We start from the raw sequence: 22,289 nt of genomic DNA, 5'->3' as shown, positions 1-22,289 counted from the left end.
TCACACTGTATGTATCCATAAATGTGATGCGAGTGTAGCCTTAAATTGCACAGAGCTCAGCCATCTCCAGCTACTGTATGTGCGTGCCACAGATATCCAATAAGTACACCCAGCAATTTTCGACAAATCTTATACTACCGAAAAAAAACGTCAGGACACACGGCAACGCTTAGTGAGAACGGAACTCCCATTCTCCAGAATACTGGGGGTTTCAGCACTCGGCCCCTCATGACCAGTTTGCCATTCCTGTGGCTAGAGGATAACAGGACAACCCCTTTAAGAGCCAGGCATACAAGCACCAGCTCAATGACCCCTAAACCAATAGCCCATTTTACAGAGATACAAAACACAGCACAGTTATAAATATATAGCTTTTATTCTGAATATTAAATAGTGTCTTAAATTACAAGCAGTTGGAATCACACTATGCATGAGAATCAAATGTACAGTAAAAATTTTACAAATTAAAAAAAAAATATTACACCATTTAAAGACCATTATATCTGGAAATTCATCCAATAAAGATATTGCTGTCCACCTTACATACTTTATGTAAATTACAAGGAAAACAAATCTCTCCTGCAGCCTCCCTGCCATATACAAGAAATCTCTCCTGCAGCCTCCCTGCCATATACAAGATTGCACAGCCGGCTTATGTATATACAGTCCTTGTGCAAGGCAACACAATCTGATCAGCAGAATCAATGGAATTCAAGTTCGGGTTTTCTCTTGGTACATATTTGTCTATACATATACACGACTATATCTGTCTATAGTCTACGGTCAGTATAACCACTTTGAATTCTAAGTCAAATGTTCCAAAAAAAGCTCCCCCCCCCCCCCCTTGCGTATATTGAAGTTAAGGCAATTTACACAAGTGCCCCACCCCTCCCCCCTATACAGTATCTGCACACATACTGGATATTCAGTACAAGGTAGTGCTTTACAGCAGGATGCAAAATAATTCAACATGCTATAATCTCATATGTATCGTAGGATTCAAGGTACAAGAACACAGTAAATACTGAAGGATTGCACTTTGCTGGTTACTATAGAAAATTAGATCAGTGCAGAGATCAGAACCCCCCCCCCCCAAAAAAAAAAAGTGGTACATTGTTACGAACCTGCATATGTGAAGGGACAGAAAAGATTGCTGGGTGTGTTTTTCCTTTACCAGCTTTAAAAAACTGTTGCCATCTGAACAAGGGAGGTTTAAAAAAAGTGGAGTGTGTGAAGGTCTCTCCTTTAACACCAGTTCAAAGACCATCCCCTTTAAATATACATAAGCTGCGCCCTCCCCCCGATTGGTTGGGTACAAATAAACCTGGTTTTTGGAGCCAAAATGAAGGTAAAATGGGGCGGTAATGTCTCTAGTTTTCTATGTGATGCTTTTCTGAGGCATCATGGGATGGATAACAGAGTTTGAGGCATGCAAATATACCAAGTAGGACCATCTAGATTTTGTTAGTTGGTACAAATGCAACTATATGCATTTTGCATTTTATTGAAAGCCCAAATTAAAAAAAAAAATAGCAGTACTGTCTCCAGCTGGCCATGTGATGCTGTTCTGAGGCATCATGGGATTTATAACACAGAAACCTAATGTCTGATTAGAGCAGGTCTCTCGCACTCTGCACTGCAGAGGTGGAAAAACTTTTTCTTGCTGGAGTGCTTAAGGTATAATCTACCACTATTAACGCTACCTCATTATCTCAGGAAAATCGGATTCAGGTCTATAATGGAGAATCAATGTTCTTCATGCCGAAGTGTGGAGAATCTATTCTATCCATCTACAAACAGAACTGAATAGAGAGATATAGATGTCAGTATACGTTACACTGCCCATTTATCTATATATAAATATGTTCTAGAAAGGAACAAACTAAATTTTGCTTGATCAGTTATGTTATTACATTTATATTTTACATTTCTGGGGGAAAAAAATGAGGATATTCAAGTGGTGTTTGGAATGGATCGGTCATCCAACCAGTGTGACCCGACTACTAGCACCCCCACTGACCTGCTGATGCTCTGGAAGAAACATAGCGCTATACTCATTACAGTGGCCATTTACAGTACTGCAACTAACCTCATACAATAGGGATAAGGCTGCAGGACCTTTCATGGCCACAGCCCAATGGACAGAGCACCAAAGCCTAATGAATGAGACAACCGGTGAAGGTGCAGGAGTCAAATCCCCATCATTGTGACCCCTCCAAAAGTTACGTTATACAGGCGGTCCCCTACTTAAGGACACCCGACTTACAGACAACCCATAGTTACAGACGGACCCCTCTGCCCACTGTGACCTCTGGTGAAGCTCTCTGGATGCTTTACTATAGTCCCAGACTGCAATGATCAGCTGTAAGATGTCTGTAATGAAGCTTTATTGATAATTCTTGGTCCAATTACACCAAAAATTTTGAAACTCCAATTGTCACTGGGGCAAAAGAAAAAAAATTGTCTAGAACTTCCATTATAAAATATACAGTTTCGACTTACATACAAATTCAACTTAAGAACAAACCTCCAGACCCTATCTTGTATGTAACCCGGGGACTGCCTGTACATAAAGTTGTGATAAAACTCTACAATGAATTGTATGCAAAATAGACCTTTAATATTTGCAGTTTCTAAATACAATAGCAGCAGTCACCATTATATCACCATCGCTCTCTTATCTACCAGTTTGGTTTAGAAAAAGGTCAGAGAAATCGCTGCACTGTTATAATGACCTATAAGGGACAACGCGCTGTCCTAGTAGTGGACCGGAGCCAGAACCCCCTAAACCAGCCTCAACCCAGTAGTCACTCCTCTGCAGCCCTCTGTACCTCACATGACAACAGTCTGTATTACAGGACAGGCTATTCTATTAGTGGTTGTTCTACGACAGCCCAATTGCCCCCCCATAAAGTTGCTCCCACTCACAAAAAAAAAAAAAAAAAAAAATGTTTGGTGTCTACAGCTCTAACTTTATGTGCATCTATGACAACGCACAGTGCAGTCCATTTCCATTAGGTTTGCAAAAAACTATGAAGGATCTGACTACACAAGGTGTGTTTGTAGTCTGTCGCCATAGAAACAAGAAAAAAAAAAAACTGGAAAAAAGTTTCTCCATTTACAGCATTTTACATGGATGGAAGCAACTTGACATTTTTTGATCAATGAGGAAAAAGAGCATGATTTACTGTCTGCATTTACAAAGCCTAATACCACAGCTCCCGATAAGACCACAGACGTGATCGGTCACAAAATGAACCTCAACATCCAATATATATATATATATATATATATCTCTACACACACGCACAATGCAAACAGAAAGACTGAGTAAGACCAGGAGACTGATCCGCTCCAACATCATCAATATAATACAGAGCTGACAATATACACCCCATAGCAGCAGAGAGAAGACCCCTCCAAGAATGGAATAGACCCCTCAAGTTTAATAAACGACATGATTATAAGACGTCCAGGTTCACTCATGTGTCACACCAAGTCAAGCCAAGTGAATTCTGTGATCAGGATTAATAGTAGAGAGGAGAAAACTGCTTTATATGTCCAGGGTGGACTGGGAAATTCACAACCCCACATAATGACTTTACATCCCAGAACAGAAGGGCTTGGAGTTGGTTTTATCCTCCAGGCTACTCCAATGACTCTGGATGATTTCCCTTACCAGGACAGGGTCTACATAGTACGCCTCAAAACAGAGCAGTACTGTCGATAGCTGCCCATGTGATGCTGTTCTGAGGCATCATGGAATTGATAATAGACAGCATAGAGAACTTGAACAGTCAAATGTCTGATTAGAGCAGGGAAATGAGTCTCTTACACAAGAAAAGAAACCAGTGTTAGTGACCATGTTAGGCTGCAATAAGGCCAAATTCATAGATTACATGCTTTTCATCGGAAACACAAAAAAATATAGTGAAGCTAGGTCATTCTTTTTGGTTAAATTTAAGGGTTCTTAAGTGGGGAAAAGAAGATTGGCTGGACTGGAGAGCAGTACTTTCCAACCCCATCCCCCACGCCCTGGATTTCCTGGGCGTCTCCCAACATCACAGGAAGCACTAGTCAAGGCTGCTCAGCCAATCATCGGAAGTCATGGCTCCACCTAATAAATCTTTTTTGGGTCAAAAAGACCCCCAGAAACTCAACTGCCTATATGATCCAATATGGGTGAACCATCGTAACGTTGAAAAGAAAAAAAAAACTCAAAAATTAGTCGACAATATTTAAACAAAAAAGGAGACAATGCAGCAGTAAAAGCCACTAAAGCTGCAAAATGTAGACCTAGGAAATAGTCCACTTTCTGGAAATGCTCCACACGGTGTTATCCCTCCATTATTCCTCCTGGAATTTCATTAATAAATTGACAAGTGGGCGTTAACATTACACCTAATAATAGGGTGTGGCGTTCCCAGATTTGACCCCGACTAACCTGCGCCAGTGTATGCAGGGACACCATTTCGACAAACGAGTTGTAAACTTACTCATCCAGGAGGGAAAAACTAAAAGCACAATCCGAAATTCTATGAAAAGAACATATCAAATGATTACATCACATGTATTTATCAAACCAGACACGTCAGGGAGACCCGACAATTCCTCTAAATCTACAAAACTAGCGAAAAATCTAAATCAGGGATAAGCGTCTGATCAGTTCCCTAAACTGTGCAGCATGCAACAAAGAAGTCGCCTCCACTAATAGACCTAGAGCCTATAAATCTCCAACCCTCCTCCCAGTGTCCATGTACTATGTAATGGTCTAGAAGACATAATAGAGGAGATCCAAAACCTGAAACCAAGGGAGAAAGTATTGCTGTAAAGAAAACATAAGAAATGAAGAAAAGTACAACATATAAGAGACTGAGCGCCCCAGCAGCAGCTTATCACACAATATACAATGCAGAGGACACATACACATTCATACAGATAAAATTTACAACAAGCAGTGTTTGTTTTCTTTTTTTTACCTCTTAACAATTAAAAAAAAAATATCCTGTACAGATATAGATATGCGAGGAACATTACAGTGCAATAAGGAGCAGTACATAGTGTTATACACGTCATTGGATACACAGTCACATAATTATTTATCGGTACACGAGCACAGACACTGGAGATAGAAGTATATACCTGTATGTACACATTTGGGAAAATTACACAATATTTGGGCACAAAAAAAAAAGTTTTGGGTCCCCGCCTGCACCTTCACACGTACAAACTGTGGCAGCGCGGGGGGCGTCAGGCATGGCTGGAGGATGACGAATCAGATTGCACAATAGTCATTTACACTGTACATTTTACATGCGGCACATGCCCCCCTCCCCGGGGGTCTCCAGGTAAGGAATCCAAACATTGCACGCCCGTCCTCCGCTTCACCCGTCCTTCGCAGTAGTATCAGGTATAGAGTCAGTCCTTTTCGCCATCCTCACTGCTGCCTGGAAAGACAATAAGACGGTCAACACTAAGGATATCATTACATCAACCTAGCAAAGTGATCCATAGCTGCTGAACCAGAACCTATGTAAAAGCTCTTTTCTGATGACGTATATGGTAGTCATGGATCATGGATACATATTGCATTACCTGTCTCAGTATTTTATCCTGGATGCAGTGTTGTCTGACATATACAGTGACTGAGGGGGCTAGATGCATACGGGTATACTAGGGAAAAAAAAAAATCCAGCCCCCTCAGTCACAGTTTGCTGCCATACAAACATCAGATACACACATGATGCTTCAACTATCAGAAGGAAGATAGTTGGAAGGCAGTGTAAAGGTACTGCATCCTGGACCCTCTGGAAGGGATAGATTTAAATGAGGAAGGGGGCAAAAGAAGTGGGTAATTAACATCATCAAAGGGCATCTACCACCAGGATGAAGGACCGTATGCAAATGAGTCTGAGGGGCTCCAGGCTCATTTGCATTCAGCCATTCATCCTGGTGGTAGATGCCCTTTAGTTTTCATACTCCCTGTTTGCACCTAGAGCAATGGACCAGTAATAGATTTAAAAGGGTTAGTGAGTGATATCATTGGCTCGGGAATGATGGAAAGCATTGGCAGGGAAAGTAATTGTCTATAGTTTTCTTGCTATGGTATATAAAGGAGGGTGGACCAAAGGAGGGGGTAGGGGAAGGTTATCAGTGACAAGACACTACTTTTATGTCATGGAGTTGTGGAACCAGTATTGAGGACCCTGAAGGGCTGTTTATCATACAATGCACAAGCCATTGTCGGTGCAGACATTTTTACAACTAGGAACAGCGGTTACAGCACCTGCTTATACTACAAGGACAATGCAAAGGGAAGACTAGGAAGGAACATGGAAATGTAGGATACATGGAAACCGGAGATTAACACTCCCATTATATCTGACCGGCTGGAACATTATCTGCATATTTAAAGCAAGCAGAGAGACGCATCTCAGAGAACATAATGGTTAAATTCTCCTAAACTGTGAGCCAAGTGGGAAAGAGCTTTACAGACAGAAGAACGGTTATATAAGTCCTATCCAAACATCAGGAAATAAACAGCAATAAAAGAAAAGCCGTGCTAGCGTCTCCATATTTTACGAGATTCAGGATTCTTACGTTTTGTTGCCTAGTGGCTTATTATTGATGTAATAATGACTCTGGTTTCTATTTCAACTTAAAATATAAATTTAAAATGTAAAAGATCAGATGTCCAGCAGCCCCATAACCTATTACAAGGGGTCCCGGACCCGCAGTTCTTTTTCTCTGCACACCTGCAGTATGACTGAATGGACTAGTGGATGTGGATGCACCACATGTCATTTAATAATTTGCTGCTTTGTGTGGAAGCAGGGACTCCTTGCATCATATATCACTAGGATACTTGTGCCGATCATTTTTCAGCCTGTATAAAACTGCTGTGTACATATAGACTAAAGGTGTTAGGATAAATTTTTTGGCTATGCAAAAAGAGGCAAGTCCTGTCTTTGTGTCAGCAGTTTGTTCTGCAACAAACTTTTCTTCCATTCAGCAGGGGTAAAACATTAACCGTCCAGCTGCTGCTCTCTCATACCCACACACATCTGCTCCAATCACACATTAGTTCAATGTCACTTTACAGCTAATCTGGAAATAACGCTGGGTCCAGCTGATTGTTTTTTTTTCTGCTACTAAAATGGTAAATCTTATCACTTGTCATCCCGTATAAGGCAAGTGCAAACAGATGTTTCTACACCCTAAAAAACAAAATAAAAGTCAAATCACTTACCTCCCTGTTCGATATCCGAGTCCGTCAGATGCGTCAGGGAGAAATTAGCTATGTTTGCTGGAGAAATGGAAAATCTTGAATAAAAGGGTGCAGGTGGGTGCGTCCAGCTCTGGTCAGGACTGCGAGGCGGCGGGGGAGGGGAGAAGTATTTAGATGGATTGACGGAGAGTTTGGAGCTGATGGGGTTTGCTGCTGGTTTGTTTATGAAAGTTGGTTCAGGAGAGGTGAAATCGTCGTCCCACTCAAAACCGCCACCTAAGACAACAAAAAGAAAAATGGAGAATACGGTACAGCTTTAAACTGCGGTGAAGAGTCGCACCCTCACTGATCACAGCTTAATGATCTCCCCGTTTAAACCCCTTTCACCACATTCACACGACCATTGAGGGCCATATATATGACCAGCATAGGCAGGCAATGGGGCTACGGAGCGGTACGGTGCTGCACATGTGCGGCACCGTACACAGGGAAGAGATAGGACATGTCCCATCATTCCCCGTGTTAGGGAGCCTTGCATCTCTGTGGAGAGGTCGAGGGGTCAACCCTCCTCCACTTCATGGCACCGGACGTATGTCGGACACGCATAAATACATTTGTGTTAACGCAGCCTTCACATTTGTTGTGTATTTTGCAGCATTTTAGAACGTTTTTCAGCTGCAAAATTTACCACTGCAACCCCATAACGAAATTCTTGTATACATGGACAGACTAAGAACAAATACAGACAAGACAATTACTGCAGATCTTGTACATCCATAGCAACCCTTTCCTGATACCACAGCAATATATGGATGTGTTGCATGTTTAGCGCCCAAGTCTGTAACACGGCGATTGCGCTTTGTTACTTGCTGCGTATTTGTAGTGCAGAAACTTTGCCATGTAGCTGCCATGTCTGAAGGTGCCATAGAGAGCCAAGAATATACAGTTATTGTGCAAAACAGACGCAGCATACCTTCCTCATCCGTAGAGCTTTCAGAATTAGCAAATCTATATCCAGGAGCAGAAGGAGACACTGGGCTGCTGTTACTGGACATCTGACTGCTGTTGTCCACTGCACGAGTTCCTAGTTCTTTGGTTGGAGTTTCCTAAAATTAAGAAAAACATAAAAAAAGTAGATGAGTGCTTAACAGGAACATTACACCACCACCAAGACGATAAAGGTTGAGCGGATAATTGTAAGGAAGCAGCAGCTCTATTATTTTCTCAGATATTGGAAGCAGAACAGAGGTGGTACAAACAGATGGAAACCATTTAATGTCCAAAAAATTAAAGCACAGTTTCACGTTAGTCTTTCGTTAATATCATTTTATTAACCGACCATAACAGAGGACCAAACACAGGTAAGGATTGAACTGGACCATAAATAAATTCTACTTTCAGTTCTGACCGTACATATTTGCAGACAATGTCAGGTACTGTCCCTGGAGATTTGGGTAACCGTACCTGTATGGTGGTTGTTAGTAGAAGCAGAACTGTGAAAAAAGGATTAATATTTCCGATTATAGCTGAACTGGGTGGACTGAGAAGGGGGTGACCTCACACCGCTCCATCCTTGGCTCTCCAAAGCGCCTCGGCTAAGCAGTCTGCTCCAGCAAAGAGGAGGACACTTAACCAAAACCTTTCAATAGAGAAAACCAAGTGCACAGCAGTGAGAGGACATACCTGCAGTGCGCCAACATCCAGCTACAATCCTGGAATACAAAACTATTCTTTATAAAAAGAAAATATGGCAAGAAAGACCGTAACCACCAAAGGCCATTGTATGAACATAATCTAGCTGTATCTGCTACATATGGAAACATACCTGATCAAATAGGTAGATTGTGACATCGTCAAAGAAGGAAACCGCTTTCCTGCTCCTCTTCTCCGGCTTGTCAGACAGAGGTTTGCGCACTTTTATCAAGCTTTTTAAGTTTTTCCCATCGTCCTTTTCCATGTGCACCACAGGAACAGGATGGACGGTATCGTCTTCGTCGCTGTCAGAGCTAAACCTGTGCAGGTCAAAGGCTCTTATGTCGTCGTCAGAATCGTCACTGTTTTCGTCCTCTTCATCGGCATCCATGCCATCCTCAGACAAGTCTAGCAGGCCGGAAGCATCCAGCTTTCCAAGATATTTCCCCTCCATATCAGGTTCTTTAAGTTTCAGTCCTTCATTGTGGCTCAAAAACGGCAGCTCTTTGATGGCATTGACCGAGCAGAAGACTTCAGAGGGACCAAAAGGATTTACAATCTCCTCCTCATTTTCCGATCGGGCGTCATCAACCGATGGAGCTGGTAAAATCTGGTTTGATTTCAGAGACAGATTTGTACCCCATTGCCGGGAAACAGGGCGCTTTGGCGGAAAGGTCTCTTCCAAAATTTCTATCTCTGCGTCATCATTCTCTGCGACTTTGATTTCCGAAGTGTCGAGTTTCTTTTCAGGCTCGGAGTCGTTATCGGAGAAATAAGCAGAGTCTCTATATGAGCCATTGGTAGATTTCTCGGGTTTACTATCCACTTCCTCCTCGTTGGCATCCACTTCCGATATGATAATAACCGGTGTGTTGAAAGAGGGCGCACCAGGACTCGCTACAGAATGGCTGGAGGAGCCATTGACATGTGACGTCCACTCCGGAGACTCAAGGTTCTCCGTCTCGTAGCCGCTATCAGCGGGTTTGTCAGACGGTGTGAACTTATGCGCTTCTTCGCCATCCAAGATATTCTCTAGTGAATCGAGAGAGTCCGGAGTTCCTACAGAAGGGACTAGTGACTGGGTACAGTTAGATACGCTATCATCTAACAAGCTGTCCTGACTGGCTGAGTCCACTGAAGCAGAGGCTATATTCAGATCCCCATTGACAAGTTCCCCAGAATTCATAGCAACCATTGTGGAAGGTTTAGGTTCAGGAAAGACTTTGTCATTGCAGGCGACATCATCCAGAACCTTATTAGCACCGATGTGACCAAAGGATCTATACAGGTCCATACTATCGGTACCTGATACAACAGAATCAAGACTGACACCGTCTTTAGTCTGATCTCTTGTTAAGTCTCTGGTTGTGCTTTCGAGTTCCTTCCCCGAATGTTGGATGTCCGTGGGAGATTCTAAATGAAAATCTTCATAAGGTTGTTCTAGGTCTGATTTTGGAGTATATTCCTGTTTGCCAGTCAATACATCATCTGGGAAATTTAGGAAGGAGGTATCAAGTTCTGCCAGTGTAAGCTCAATGTCCAAATCACTAGTACTCTCAAAAATGTTCTTCGACCCCACGTTATTCTGCAATGACTTGGGAGGGTCAGACAATAGATTTTTCTCCTGCAAGAAAAAAAAATTGTCTGAGAGTTCTTCCAATTCGGCTAACCCTATACTTGTATCCGAAATACTGTCAAAGAGTAAAGTATTCGAGTCAAAGAGATTCTGTCCGCCCTTCTTTGAAAAATCAGTCTTTGAGCCGGGCAGAAGAAAGTCAGAGTTTTTTTTTGTAAAGTCAGAAAAAGACCGATCCTTAGATCCAGGATCCGTTGGGTCGGGATGGAGTGGAAAATCTGGGCCACCGGATACATACAAGTATTCAGGATCACTTGCCTGGTCAGACATGGTGGAGCAATTGTTATTTCTACTGGCTCCGGCTGCACTAAGATCCGTCAGAGCAATGAATTGCAGATTTTCATCTTTCCGTTCCTTGTGATCAAAATCCAACCTGCTTTCACCTTGCTCCTCCAAACGAATGTAATATTCGTTGGATACCAATGCATTGTGGGAATTGTAAACGGGAACCACCTCCGGTACAGAAAGAGCGTCGTCTCCAATAGCTAGCTCCGACATGCCTTGCCCTACATCCGAAAGGGATTTCTGAAAAGCATCTACAGGAACGGGGAAAAACAGGCTGTTATAGTTGACTGCAGCGTCAGAGTCCGGGTGGCTGCGCTCCTCAAAATGATCCTCTTTGGCGGCCTCCCATATGTACTCGAAGCTGAGCCCCTGGCTAGTCTCTGTCACGGTAAGAACCTCATCCAGTTCATGACCCAATTCATCACCATTGAAGTGCTCCAAGATGGGAAATGCCAGATTATTGACTGCAGATTGCCGGCTGTTAGTGTTTGGTTTAAGAGAATTCCAGCGTTGCTCAAAGTCGGCTTCAGTCTCCCTTTGGCTTTGCATGCGGAGGTAGGTCAGTAGTCTGTGGACTTCTTCTGCCGTCAGTCTCTTATCTGGAGGTAACCAACAAAACTGCAGGACTTCAAACCTTAGGGAAGAAAGACAGAGAAATCATAATTTGCCTTCAGGATAATTTCTAAAAAATCACATTCATAATTTTTACTTTAACGGAAATCTACCATCAAAGTAAATGGTGATAAACTAAAATCACTTACTCATAGATCCAGGCACCGCAACTTTTAAATTTAGGCCAATGAGCCAGAAGGGCTTGGGGCCTTACCACAGCCTCTCAGGCTTCACAGGCTGTTACACTGTCTAGGAGCACTTCACCTGCTGTGCGAGATTCCAGCAGGCGGAGGCGAGGGGTGAAATGCTGCGGTGCGGGGGGACGGGGTTTGTTGAGGAGACTAACAGCCTGTGAAGTTACAGCACAGAGGGGCTCTCATAACAACCCCCAAAGCCCTTCAGCCTCATTAGTACAATTATAAAAGTTAATTTTACAAAGAGACCATGGATAAAATAAGAAGATTACCATAGTAACAGCGCCTGGATCTAAGAGTAACTGTCCCTGGTTTATCATGATCGATTTAGTCAGTAGATTTCCTTTAAGAGATTTTTCAACCCCGTAACCATTTATGACCTATCCCAATCCACAAAGTGTTTTTGTGGTGCCACACCATCACCAAAGGACAAATATGCATATATCATCGCAAAGATGTAAAAAATGTCACACTGCGTGTGTATAAATACCTCAACATCTTCCACTAACAGAGTTCTGGCTTTTAAATTGATAAAATAACCCAAAAAGCAAAGATTTGACAACCGCCTTAAACTTGCAGTGAAGAAAAACATTACATAGGAAACCATGAGGAGCTACTACATGCAAATAAGAGCATTACCATCTGTCTGCATAGGGCTGCTCGAATTGAGGATTAGGAAGTTTAACTTCTTTGTCTTTAATCACATAAGTTAAGACTTCATTGTCTGAAAGTTCAGCGTAAGGAGTGGCACAGCCGTCAAAGAGCTCCCAGAGCGTTACACCAAGAGACCTAAGAGAAAGAACAGGCAGATCAGACGGGGATGTAATCGACTCAAATTCATGGACAAAATTATGTAAAAGTCAGAACCAAGTCAAGAATACTTTATTTTATGTCCCATTATGGAATCTGTATGCATAAAACAAAGGTTTTAGTGATGCGGATAATCCATCTAACAGCTAAACTAATTTCTGTAACCATTAGCAAGTGTAACACTTCATAGTAATGACTTTACACACCATTCCCTAGTAGATGGGTAGTGTGGGGTGATTATACCTGTGATCAGCTTATTACCACCATAGATGGGATTCAGCCTGACCATATGTCAACCATGACTGCAGACTGAACACTGTAAATAAACCAAACTCACAAGATCATAGCCATCTATGATGCGGTCAGTCATGGTCATGCGCACATATATTATGCCTTAATCATGAAACACAACTTCCACAGGGAGCAGGACTATATAGAGGACTAGGACGCTGCAAATCTTGGGCCCTGCAGTGTTCAGTGTTGGGATTTCCTCTAGATCAGTACTTGTTACATACCAAATGTTGCTGGCACGCGTTTGATCCGCAACTATTACTCTTTCTTGATACAAGGTCACCAGTTCAGGCGCGATCCATCGCACAGGGATAAATTTATCTTCTGTGGTCTCCATGTAGTCTTCCTACAAAGTATTAGAAAAGCAGTAAAAAGTAACTATATTCAAAACTACATCACAGTATCAATGCAAGATGTTTTCATCGGCAGACACTGATGGACGGCCACTTAATACAATGACAGGACTATGAGAAAACTCAATTACATCTGGGGCAGTATATAATAGTGACGTTGTGATGTACAAGTAGCATACAGCGTCTAGGGCACTGTGGTCTATACCCACTAACCCATTGCCGATTCCAGACGTCTTATACTGGGCATTTATTCACAGATGTTACACTGACTATCAACATGAAGCCTCAGGCTTATGGTTTGCTGCCATCTAGTGATGAAATACCAAACTACATCAAATATTTCTAGCTTAACACACATAAAAAAAGAGCTTCACAGGCAGTTACACTGTCTCATACACCCCCCTCTGATTGCTTGGCACTTCCCCCATCTACTGTAATCTCACCATGAAAGGAGGTGGGGGGGGGGGGGGGGGAGTGCTCCTGCACAGTGCAACAGCCTGTGAAGTTGCAGCATGAAGGTGCTCTGGTAACAACCCCGCCGTAGTACTTCTGACATAATTAGCATAATTTTAACAAGTGTTAATGCAGGGGGAGGAGTGAACAGCCGCAGCCGGTGAGAGGCGACAAGTACGCCTCCGTCTGCCAGTATCTCTCAATGTCAACTCTCAGCGCATTAAAAAGGTAAATTTCTTAAAAACCACTGTAGACCCCTTAGAGCGCCACCACTGCCTATGAGTGTGTTGGAGATGGCAGAGTATTCACTCAGTGAGATTGAGGCTGATCCCCAATGATTGATTGTTATCCCCTACCCAAAATAGGGGACAACAACCAAAGTTGGTACAACCCCTTTGCACATCATAGATGAAAGATTTGTCAGATACTTAAATTTAGTATTTTAGCTTTTTGTATATACAACCTGTGGTTTATTTTAATGAATATTGGAAAACCTTTTCAGGCTATAGACTCATACGGCGTTCAGCTGCAGCTTTCCCGCATACATACCTTGTGCCTACTGAATCCTATACCGTAGTCGCCTATTTTTACTGTCAAGTCAGACGTCACAAAGCAATTTCTTAAGGCCAGGTCACTGCAATACAAAATAAGGTTACATCAATGAGGGGGAAGTAAAAAGACTTCATAACAATTGTAGTGCAGATGTGAGTGTGACACAGGAGCTTACACACTACAGCGCTATGTGTGCAGGTCTCCATCTTTCAGCAGGACGATTAAAGTAAACAGTTTTAAGAAATTCTTTGCTCAAGGGATATTACGGACACGTTAAGCCTAAAGCACACACAGCGGTCACCAGTGCGTTCAGGTGCAAGGTTTAACCTTTTCATTTATGCAATAAATAATGTGACCCAGGAAATACCAGGGTGATCGTCTCATCATCAGAGCAGATGACCCCACACACTGGCCGCCTCTGTGATGCCAGACAGACACAACAAGCGGCAACTGTAAAGATGTTCTTAGAAATGAAGTTTGTTGTCCCTCAGTGACAAGCTGATTATTTATGGGATGGATAATGGGGTCTCATTTGGATAAACACTTATTCCACCTATAATACTGTATGGCTTTGGAAATGATAAAAGCTTAACTATTCTTGGTTTTGGAGGAGTCAAGGACAGTTACATGAAGCAGAAAAACAGGCTCCGCAGCAGCTTTTCCTTAAAGTGGTTCATCTAATACAAAAAATCCAGAAGTTGCTTGTACAACCCCTTCTACTCCCATACACACTGTAGTAGCCTCTGACACTCCATACTGCCCTGGCCTGGTTCATCCAGAAGCAGGATTGGGTCTCAGGTGCCTCTATAGACACCAAGCTCTTGTAGCCAGAGAGACTCTCCTGCTATGGACTGGTCCATCATTGAGCAGGGTAAAGTCTGATACATCCCCTTGTTCCTGGTAAACACAGACCACTATTATACAGTATGAAGTAACGTATAAGCAGAGTTTTTTCAGCACAAAAGGACATCTACCACCAGCATGAAGGACTGTATGCATATGAGCCTGAGGTGCTCCAGGCTCCATTAACACCTATGGGGCCCCTCATTTGCATACAGTCCTTCACGTTTTCTTTGGGGTTAAATTAGGTGCCTCAGCTTAAACTCAGGTCTGCTCATACTCTAGTATTTTAGTTAATTTTAGAGAAGCTGGTGGCCATTATTCAGGATCTTATGTGAAAGGAAATCTGAGGAATCACTAGTTAGTATGTACATGCTATATAGTAGGATTATCGATATACGCTATTGTGTAAAGCTACAACAAGGAATGAATGTGATGGCTCTTTGCATGCGTAGATGAGCAATTCTGCAAAGAAACAATTGCACCAAAGCCCATATGTAACACTATGCATTGCAAGGGGTGAAATCAGCAGTGAATGATCCAAACCTCAGGATAACGTACAGGTGTCACGCCATTTTGTCGGTACAGTATTACGAGGCAGATAACAGAATCCAGCGCGAATACACACCGCATGTACATCCATGTACATTATTCTAGGAAAGGCCTCATATCCCTGGAATATAACTAAAGTTCTCTTGCCCTGTAAATGTTTTGGTAAAATCAAAGCAGAAGCATTTACCTGTCAGGTAAGAAGAACAACGGATCTGATCCACACACACAATATACAAGGGAGAGGCTGTGCGGGGTCCTGGCTGCATTCATTCACCTCCAATAACAAAATCACTGATGCTGGAGATTTGCTGTAACTCAGACAGCATCAGGATATTGTTGCTGGAAGTGAACACGAGTACGGCTTCTCGTATACACCGGCTAACGGACATGGCAGCACTATGGCATATGCTCAATGGTAGGCAAGACAACACAGAGCACTTATAGCACCAGATCAGAGGGCAAATTGTAACACTTATTATTTGGGGCAAAATTACGTGGTTCTGGAGTACAGAGAAGGCTGTACCCAAACCCAAAATAACAGAAGACGACTATGAAAGTAGATTGTATGAACAGGTATGCGCTCCATACCCCACATTCATCTGATAAGCAGTTCTTGGTTAGGGTTCCGGTTCCCTTTGGAGCGCTGCGAGTTGTGGTACGTTTCTTTGGTCTCAGTGTTTCTTTAAGCGTGAACAAATTACTGACTTTATTTGGTCAATATCTGACCCATTAAAAGGGCCTGAAAACAAGTTTCTGCTTCTGGGGTAAGCATGGTGTGTGCAAGACTTCCCACACTGACCGGATTTCTGCATCGACAACCAGTATCAAGAACCCAACCCAGTTGATCCAGGTCCTGCCCTCTATAAACATGGCGGATAAGTGAGAGTGCTGCCACCTAATGGTCACATAAACTCCTTCAGATAGAAGGAAACTGCATAGCTTATTTGTCCGCTTGCACCTGTCTAGTCTCATTGAAATCCCGCTTGATCTGAAGTCCAATTACTAGTATCCAGACTTCAGGGCCCGCCACCCACTTCGCTACATAGATTCAGTTTCAATAAGATCAATGTAAAACGAGCCGGTCATCTAAAGTGTTTATTCATCAATACACACGTAGCAGATGACACCGACAATTTCTGTGAGGTGAGAAACTGAATAACCCCGGGTCTGGCCGAGGCTGGATTTCTCCAAGGTGCTGATACACGTCCGAGCCCGGGGATAGTCTCTAAATCCATCAATCCTGCTCATCAAATTACATGAATTCATCCTAAAACTTCCTTCTATTATCACAAATCTGACCATGGATGTGATATGTTCAGAAATAAGAGGGACATGACACCGCAGTTGAGAGTTCAATCCGTGGTTACATGAAATAGGAGGAAATACTATACATGGGGTCCAAAGGTCATCTCAGTCAGTGCCGGGGATAGGAGCCATATATTTTAGGTCTCCTGCAGTTGTCAGCAGGGTGTTAGGAGAGGTATTGCTCTTTCTTACCATCTCAGAGGGTTTATCTTATTACACTGAGTCCTACAAGACTTATATACTTCACTCCTACAGACTGACAGATCATCATAGTCACCATGCCCCCAGCACGGGGCCCAGCGTGTGCCTATAGCACAAGGGGATGGTGGTGTAATAAGGGGTGGATATTTGGGCTTTTGTAACATTTCAACCTACAAACCCTGATGGAAACTACATCTTAATGTCTCAAAGTCAGAAAATGAACATTTCTTGGCCTCATGGCCACTCCACATGGATTATGTTCAGTACAAGTTAACAATGTTGTTATAATGTGGTCATTTAAGAAAACCCCAAAAAAGTAAGATGTACGGTCCCTGCAAACACTCTGTTCCTTGCAGGGGATGCCCAGAGCATGGTCTAGACGGCATGTGGGGCGTCTTAAACCAAGAGGTCAGGAACTCCACTCGAAACCAAAGTGTCAGATGTCAACTATTTGTAAAGAATGGCAACAAGTGCTTTCTCAGGCCACAGATTAAGTATCTGCACAGTGATGGGCACGATACCGAAATAAATCATACCAGACAAAGTGAGGTCATAGAGCAAACTGATTACTGGGCTACTAGTTATTTACAGCCGCTCCTTCTTAAGAAACTAAGGGAATAAGCAAATTTTATGCTTAGAGTTGCTTTTATCTGTGTACACTGGCACGATATATTCTTGTAAAGCTTGTGGCCCATCAGCAACTTTGATCCAACAAACTCGCTGCATGGACATGCAGGGTTAACAGGACTGAACCACCAGTCACAGAAAAGGCTGCATTCATTTCAGCGATTCAAGGTTCAGGCCAGAAATCCCACAAGGCCAAGGAGCAAGTTTGCTTGTACCAAACTCACTTACGGACAACGGGTTTAAGCCACATTTATCAAGTGTCACCGCCAGTTGTGTTCTGCGCCTGCATTGTGTCTGACAAGACAGAAAAAAACCGTGCCCCTAAAGGGTTGTGTTGGTGCTTAGTCTGAGTTTGTCTTAGTCTAATTAGTGACGTGCGCCAATTCTGCAGCATGAACAAAGTGCATCAAAAAAACAAACAAAAAAAACGAAGTTAAGTAAAAAAGATGGGTGCACACTTCCGGAGCAGTGCAGGGGGGCCAGAGTCATGAAGACCGGGTACCAGTACTGATTAATCTGGCGCCCCCTGCGGAGGCAACTGCACTAGCTCTGATAAATGTTGGCCAGTGTGTCTCATTGCTGTCCAAATCATAAGGGCAAGTGAATAAGCCCTTAAAATGGTTTCATGGACTAAACAAGTATTGCTTGATCAATATCAGCACCTCCAATAAGTAAGTTGTTCTAAGCAGCTTATAAATTGAGAATGAAGCAGACAGCTCTGTTTTCTATGCAGTGGTAAGATCAGGTTACTGCAGATCATCTCCTTTAAATTTAATGGTGGCTAAGCTGCTGCGACTGGGATCAGCCACTACACAGGGAACAAAGATGTCTGCCATCTGTTTTATTCCTGGTTTTTAAGTAGATAAGAAACACCTGATCTATGGAGGAGTAACATTGGATTTGGACCGTCACAAATATGATAGTGTGTACCTATCCTTAGGAAAGGGCATCAATAGTTTTTTTTTACTCATAATAAGCAGCTCCCTATAGCTCCCTGCAGCTCTGCAAGTCCAATAACTTCTACATCAAGAGATTTGACTGGACCTGGTGTAATGCTTGCTTTACCCTGTGGAGGCACTGCAGGAAAACTTAATTGGGGCCAGTTAACATGGCAGATTTTGATATGTATCTGAACAAAGGTTCAGATCTCAGGTGCCTGCGCTTTGGGATCAACTTAAAACATAGAAAATGTTAATATAAACAAAAAAAAAAAGGATTTCCATACAGGACAACCAGTTAATTGAGCCTGTCAACTTAGAGGAGCACAACGCCTTAAAAAAAAATGGTTATCCCCAGAGTAGGCCTTGAAGGAAATCTACGATCAAAATCAATCAGGATAAACCAAAAACACTTACTCATAGATCCAGACACTGACTGTGGCATCTTCTTATTTTGTTATCCAACTTTTTTTAAATTATACCAATGAGCCTAAAGGCTACCCCCTAGCCACTCTGTGACTAACTTCACACACTGTTACACTGTCTCACCCTCCCTGCTCCCTTCGCACTTGTGAAGTTGATTGTAGAAGGAAGGAGGACATTGATAACAAATATAAGAAGATTACTACAGTCAGGGTGGCTGGATCTATGAGCAAGTGCCCCTAGTTAATGATGCTCGATTTTGGTGATACATATACAAGTTATAAAAGTTTATACCAGTGCATTATGTGACTATAAAACGTACCAGTGTACAAAATTGTGTTTGTGCATGACTGCCAGGCCGGCGGCGATTTCACATGCCATACGCTGGAGCAGCATGACCTCTGTGTCTCCGTTCAATTTCTCTTTCTCATTATTCAAGTAGGTCTTCAGGTCACCCTGCAAAAGAAAGCCACATGTCACCCGTTGGTTCATCTGCACATTGCACTTCAGAGATGCTTAAAAAGCAGCAACTAAATACATTACTTAGATCTAATCAGTCAACGAGGTTATTATTAGTAAAGTTCTGCGGCTTAGTAAGTCTTCAACTCATCAAGTTTCACGTCTCAAGTAAGAATTCTTCTCCTGAATGCACACACGGGGCTCAGACCTTTTAGGGAAAATTGTAGGTTTTTGTGTCCCTTGTGTTACATTTATTATCTGGTACTTTAATCTGACATTTTACTGCATGGATGCGAAGACTTGAGGCAGCATGGATCTGAGCACCAAGGTGTTTCACCAGCATCACGTGTCCTTATAAAAGAACCAACAACTTCCCAAGACACAACATGGGATCAATATTCTGTGGATCTTCGACAAGACAAAGCGGATGAGGTTTTATAAAATCCCCCCAAATGGGAAATCATACAAACTGACCAGTGTGGATTCAGCCCTAATCTAATGAGTAGAATGAAATCCATGCCAAATCCTAAAATAAGCACTGAAAACTAAAGGAAATCTACCACCAAAATCCATCCTGATACACCAGGGACACTTACTCATAGACCCAGGCACCGGGACTGTGGTAATCTCCTTATATTTCTTATCCATGGCCGCCTTCCTTCTACAATCTACTTTTATAATTATGCTGCTAGAGTGGTTCCCAGAGCCTCTCAGTGCTGCTGATTCAAAGGCTGTTACACTGTGCAGGAGCACATCCTCCTCACACTCCTCACAGGAAGTCTCATCAAGCAGAAAGAGGGGAGACTGTGTAATAGCCTGTGAATCTGCAGCACAATGGGGCTCTGGAAACTGCCTCAAAAACCTCTCAGGCTGATCAGCATAATTGTAAAAGTTGATTTTAGAAGGAAGGAGGCCATAGATAAATATAAGAAGATTACCACAGTCACGTTGCCCGGATCTAGGAGTAAGTGTCCCTGGTTTACTTGAATTTGTTCTGCAGCTGTATGCAAGTTAGATACTTTTTTTCCATTCAAGTCAGATCTGGAAGGAAGCAGAACAATATATATGCATAGTCATTTAGCAGATTCATTACTACAAGTTATACCGTTCATAGACTTTACTGCAAAATCTGTAAGAGGCACCAGAAGACCATGTGTTATTTAGATCACTGGTGGCTTCTTATGTAGCAGATGAGTCCCTGGGGAGTGAATGTTATCCCTGCATGCCCTAAACCACAGTTAGTAGGATAAAGGATAGACATACAATAAACAACAAAAAAAACCCTCTTAAAATAGAGTAACTTTTTCTCTTTAGCAAACCTTGCCATTTTTCTTGACCACTAGATGGCAGCAGATAAGAGCTCTGATACTGTATGTAATAGAGCAGCTTCATTGCTTCCTACACAATAAGTAAAATCTGCATAGAGCCAGAGACTTTAATTTTTCTTTTTTGGGGGCTCAGCCGCCACATCTACAGCTAAACGCAACAGACTCAATATTGCCTCCACTAGGTAGTATACACCATCACTATGTAATAACAATGAATGTGCCCATCACAAGTAATAAAGTAAACAATCCCACTGTTACAGTAAACCAAAACAAATACTGTTGGGTCCCGATATTGGGGTGATACAAAGCAGAATTCCTTTGACAAAGCCAATATTTACAGTAAAATAATACTATAAGGATCCTGGTGTAATGGAGAGCAGTGCGGCCGCTGCAGGAAGACATAAGTTTAAGGTTCTGCTTTCCAACCCCAAGGTCAGTGACGCCTTAAAACAACATTTTCCATTAAGGTGTGAATAAATAGCACCACGACTGCCAAGTAAATCAGGCTTCAGAAATGGGAGGCAACACCCTAAATACTGGCTATATTAACCCATATGCTGACACACAGGCTTGTATCAGTGTTCTACATTGCTTCCCGCATTGGTCCATCCAAATACCCCTAGTGATTTCTAAGAGCAGCACGAGATAGAGAAGCCAAATTCTGTCATTTTTAGTATCCTTACAGGACTCCTAAGACACACATAGAGTCCCAAATAACCCACCCACCCTTAATCCCTATGAGCGGTGGTGGGGTAATCTGGCCCCTCACCGCCAATCCCTGTGTGGGGTAATCAGGACCTACAACGCCAATCCCTGTGGGTGGGTAGGGGGCCTTTCCAAGTGGTGGGGTACTCGGGACTCTCCCGGAAAATCCATGAGTTGCAGAGCTCCACTAGGACTTGTCATGATGATGAAAGTAAAAATTGCTACTTGGAATCACTGTTGAGCCAAATGTTAATGAAAAAAAAAAAAAATCAGTTTTCAAAATCATGACCGACACACTTTGATCCATCAGCAATTATCACTTTACAGAGGGTGCGGTGTCTTCAGAGGGACGAAACATTAAAGTTCTAATTATCAAGCACTATATTAATTAACAGGACATTAACAGACCCACATACATACATTTCATGTACTGGGTGTTGTGTAGTTTTAGATTTGGTCTCTAGATGGCAGTCACACACAAGGTTCCGGACACATTTATACTTCGGAGCTTTCCCTTGGTTGGATCGGTTGGGATGATTTGTTTCCATCATTGACAAATCCACACTGCACGTTTATTTTAGGGGCTTTTCTATTGTAAACACAAAATGCACTAAATCCACATAGAAAGGCGCGTACTATGCTGCGATTCTGCCTTGTATGAGGGTCATCTGTGAGGGCAATGCGGGAGTTGATGCAGGGGAACTTTTGCATAGGAGGTTGGATTCTGAGGTGGTCTCAAATTCTGATCCAATAAAGGTCGTGCAAATCAGACCAAAGTGGTCCGAACCAATTAAAAGCCAAATAC

At 42.6% G+C, this 22,289-nt stretch overlaps 1 protein-coding gene across 1 annotated transcript in view; it reads right to left on the bottom strand.

Annotated features, from left to right (window-relative positions):
• Positions 1 to 357: 357 nt before the first annotated feature.
• Positions 358 to 22,289, bottom strand: part of LMTK2 (lemur tyrosine kinase 2) — a 43,834-nt gene continuing 21,902 nt past the window's right edge. Inside the window, exons 7-14 of the mRNA XM_072120508.1 lie at positions 19,315 to 19,448; positions 14,104 to 14,188; positions 12,973 to 13,094; positions 12,287 to 12,436; positions 9,054 to 11,475; positions 8,202 to 8,334; positions 7,250 to 7,504; positions 358 to 5,447 (exon numbers count right to left, since the gene is read on the bottom strand). Of these exons, the coding sequence (XP_071976609.1) occupies positions 5,419 to 5,447; positions 7,250 to 7,504; positions 8,202 to 8,334; positions 9,054 to 11,475; positions 12,287 to 12,436; positions 12,973 to 13,094; positions 14,104 to 14,188; positions 19,315 to 19,448 (3,330 nt within the window). The 3' untranslated portion in view covers positions 358 to 5,418. The remainder of the gene's footprint in view (positions 5,448 to 7,249; positions 7,505 to 8,201; positions 8,335 to 9,053; positions 11,476 to 12,286; positions 12,437 to 12,972; positions 13,095 to 14,103; positions 14,189 to 19,314; positions 19,449 to 22,289) is intronic.

This window comes from Engystomops pustulosus, chromosome 8 (assembly GCF_040894005.1).
Source record: "Engystomops pustulosus chromosome 8, aEngPut4.maternal, whole genome shotgun sequence".
Lineage (NCBI taxonomy): Eukaryota > Metazoa > Chordata > Amphibia > Anura > Leptodactylidae > Engystomops > Engystomops pustulosus.
This window is presented reverse-complemented; position numbering and strand designations above follow the sequence as displayed.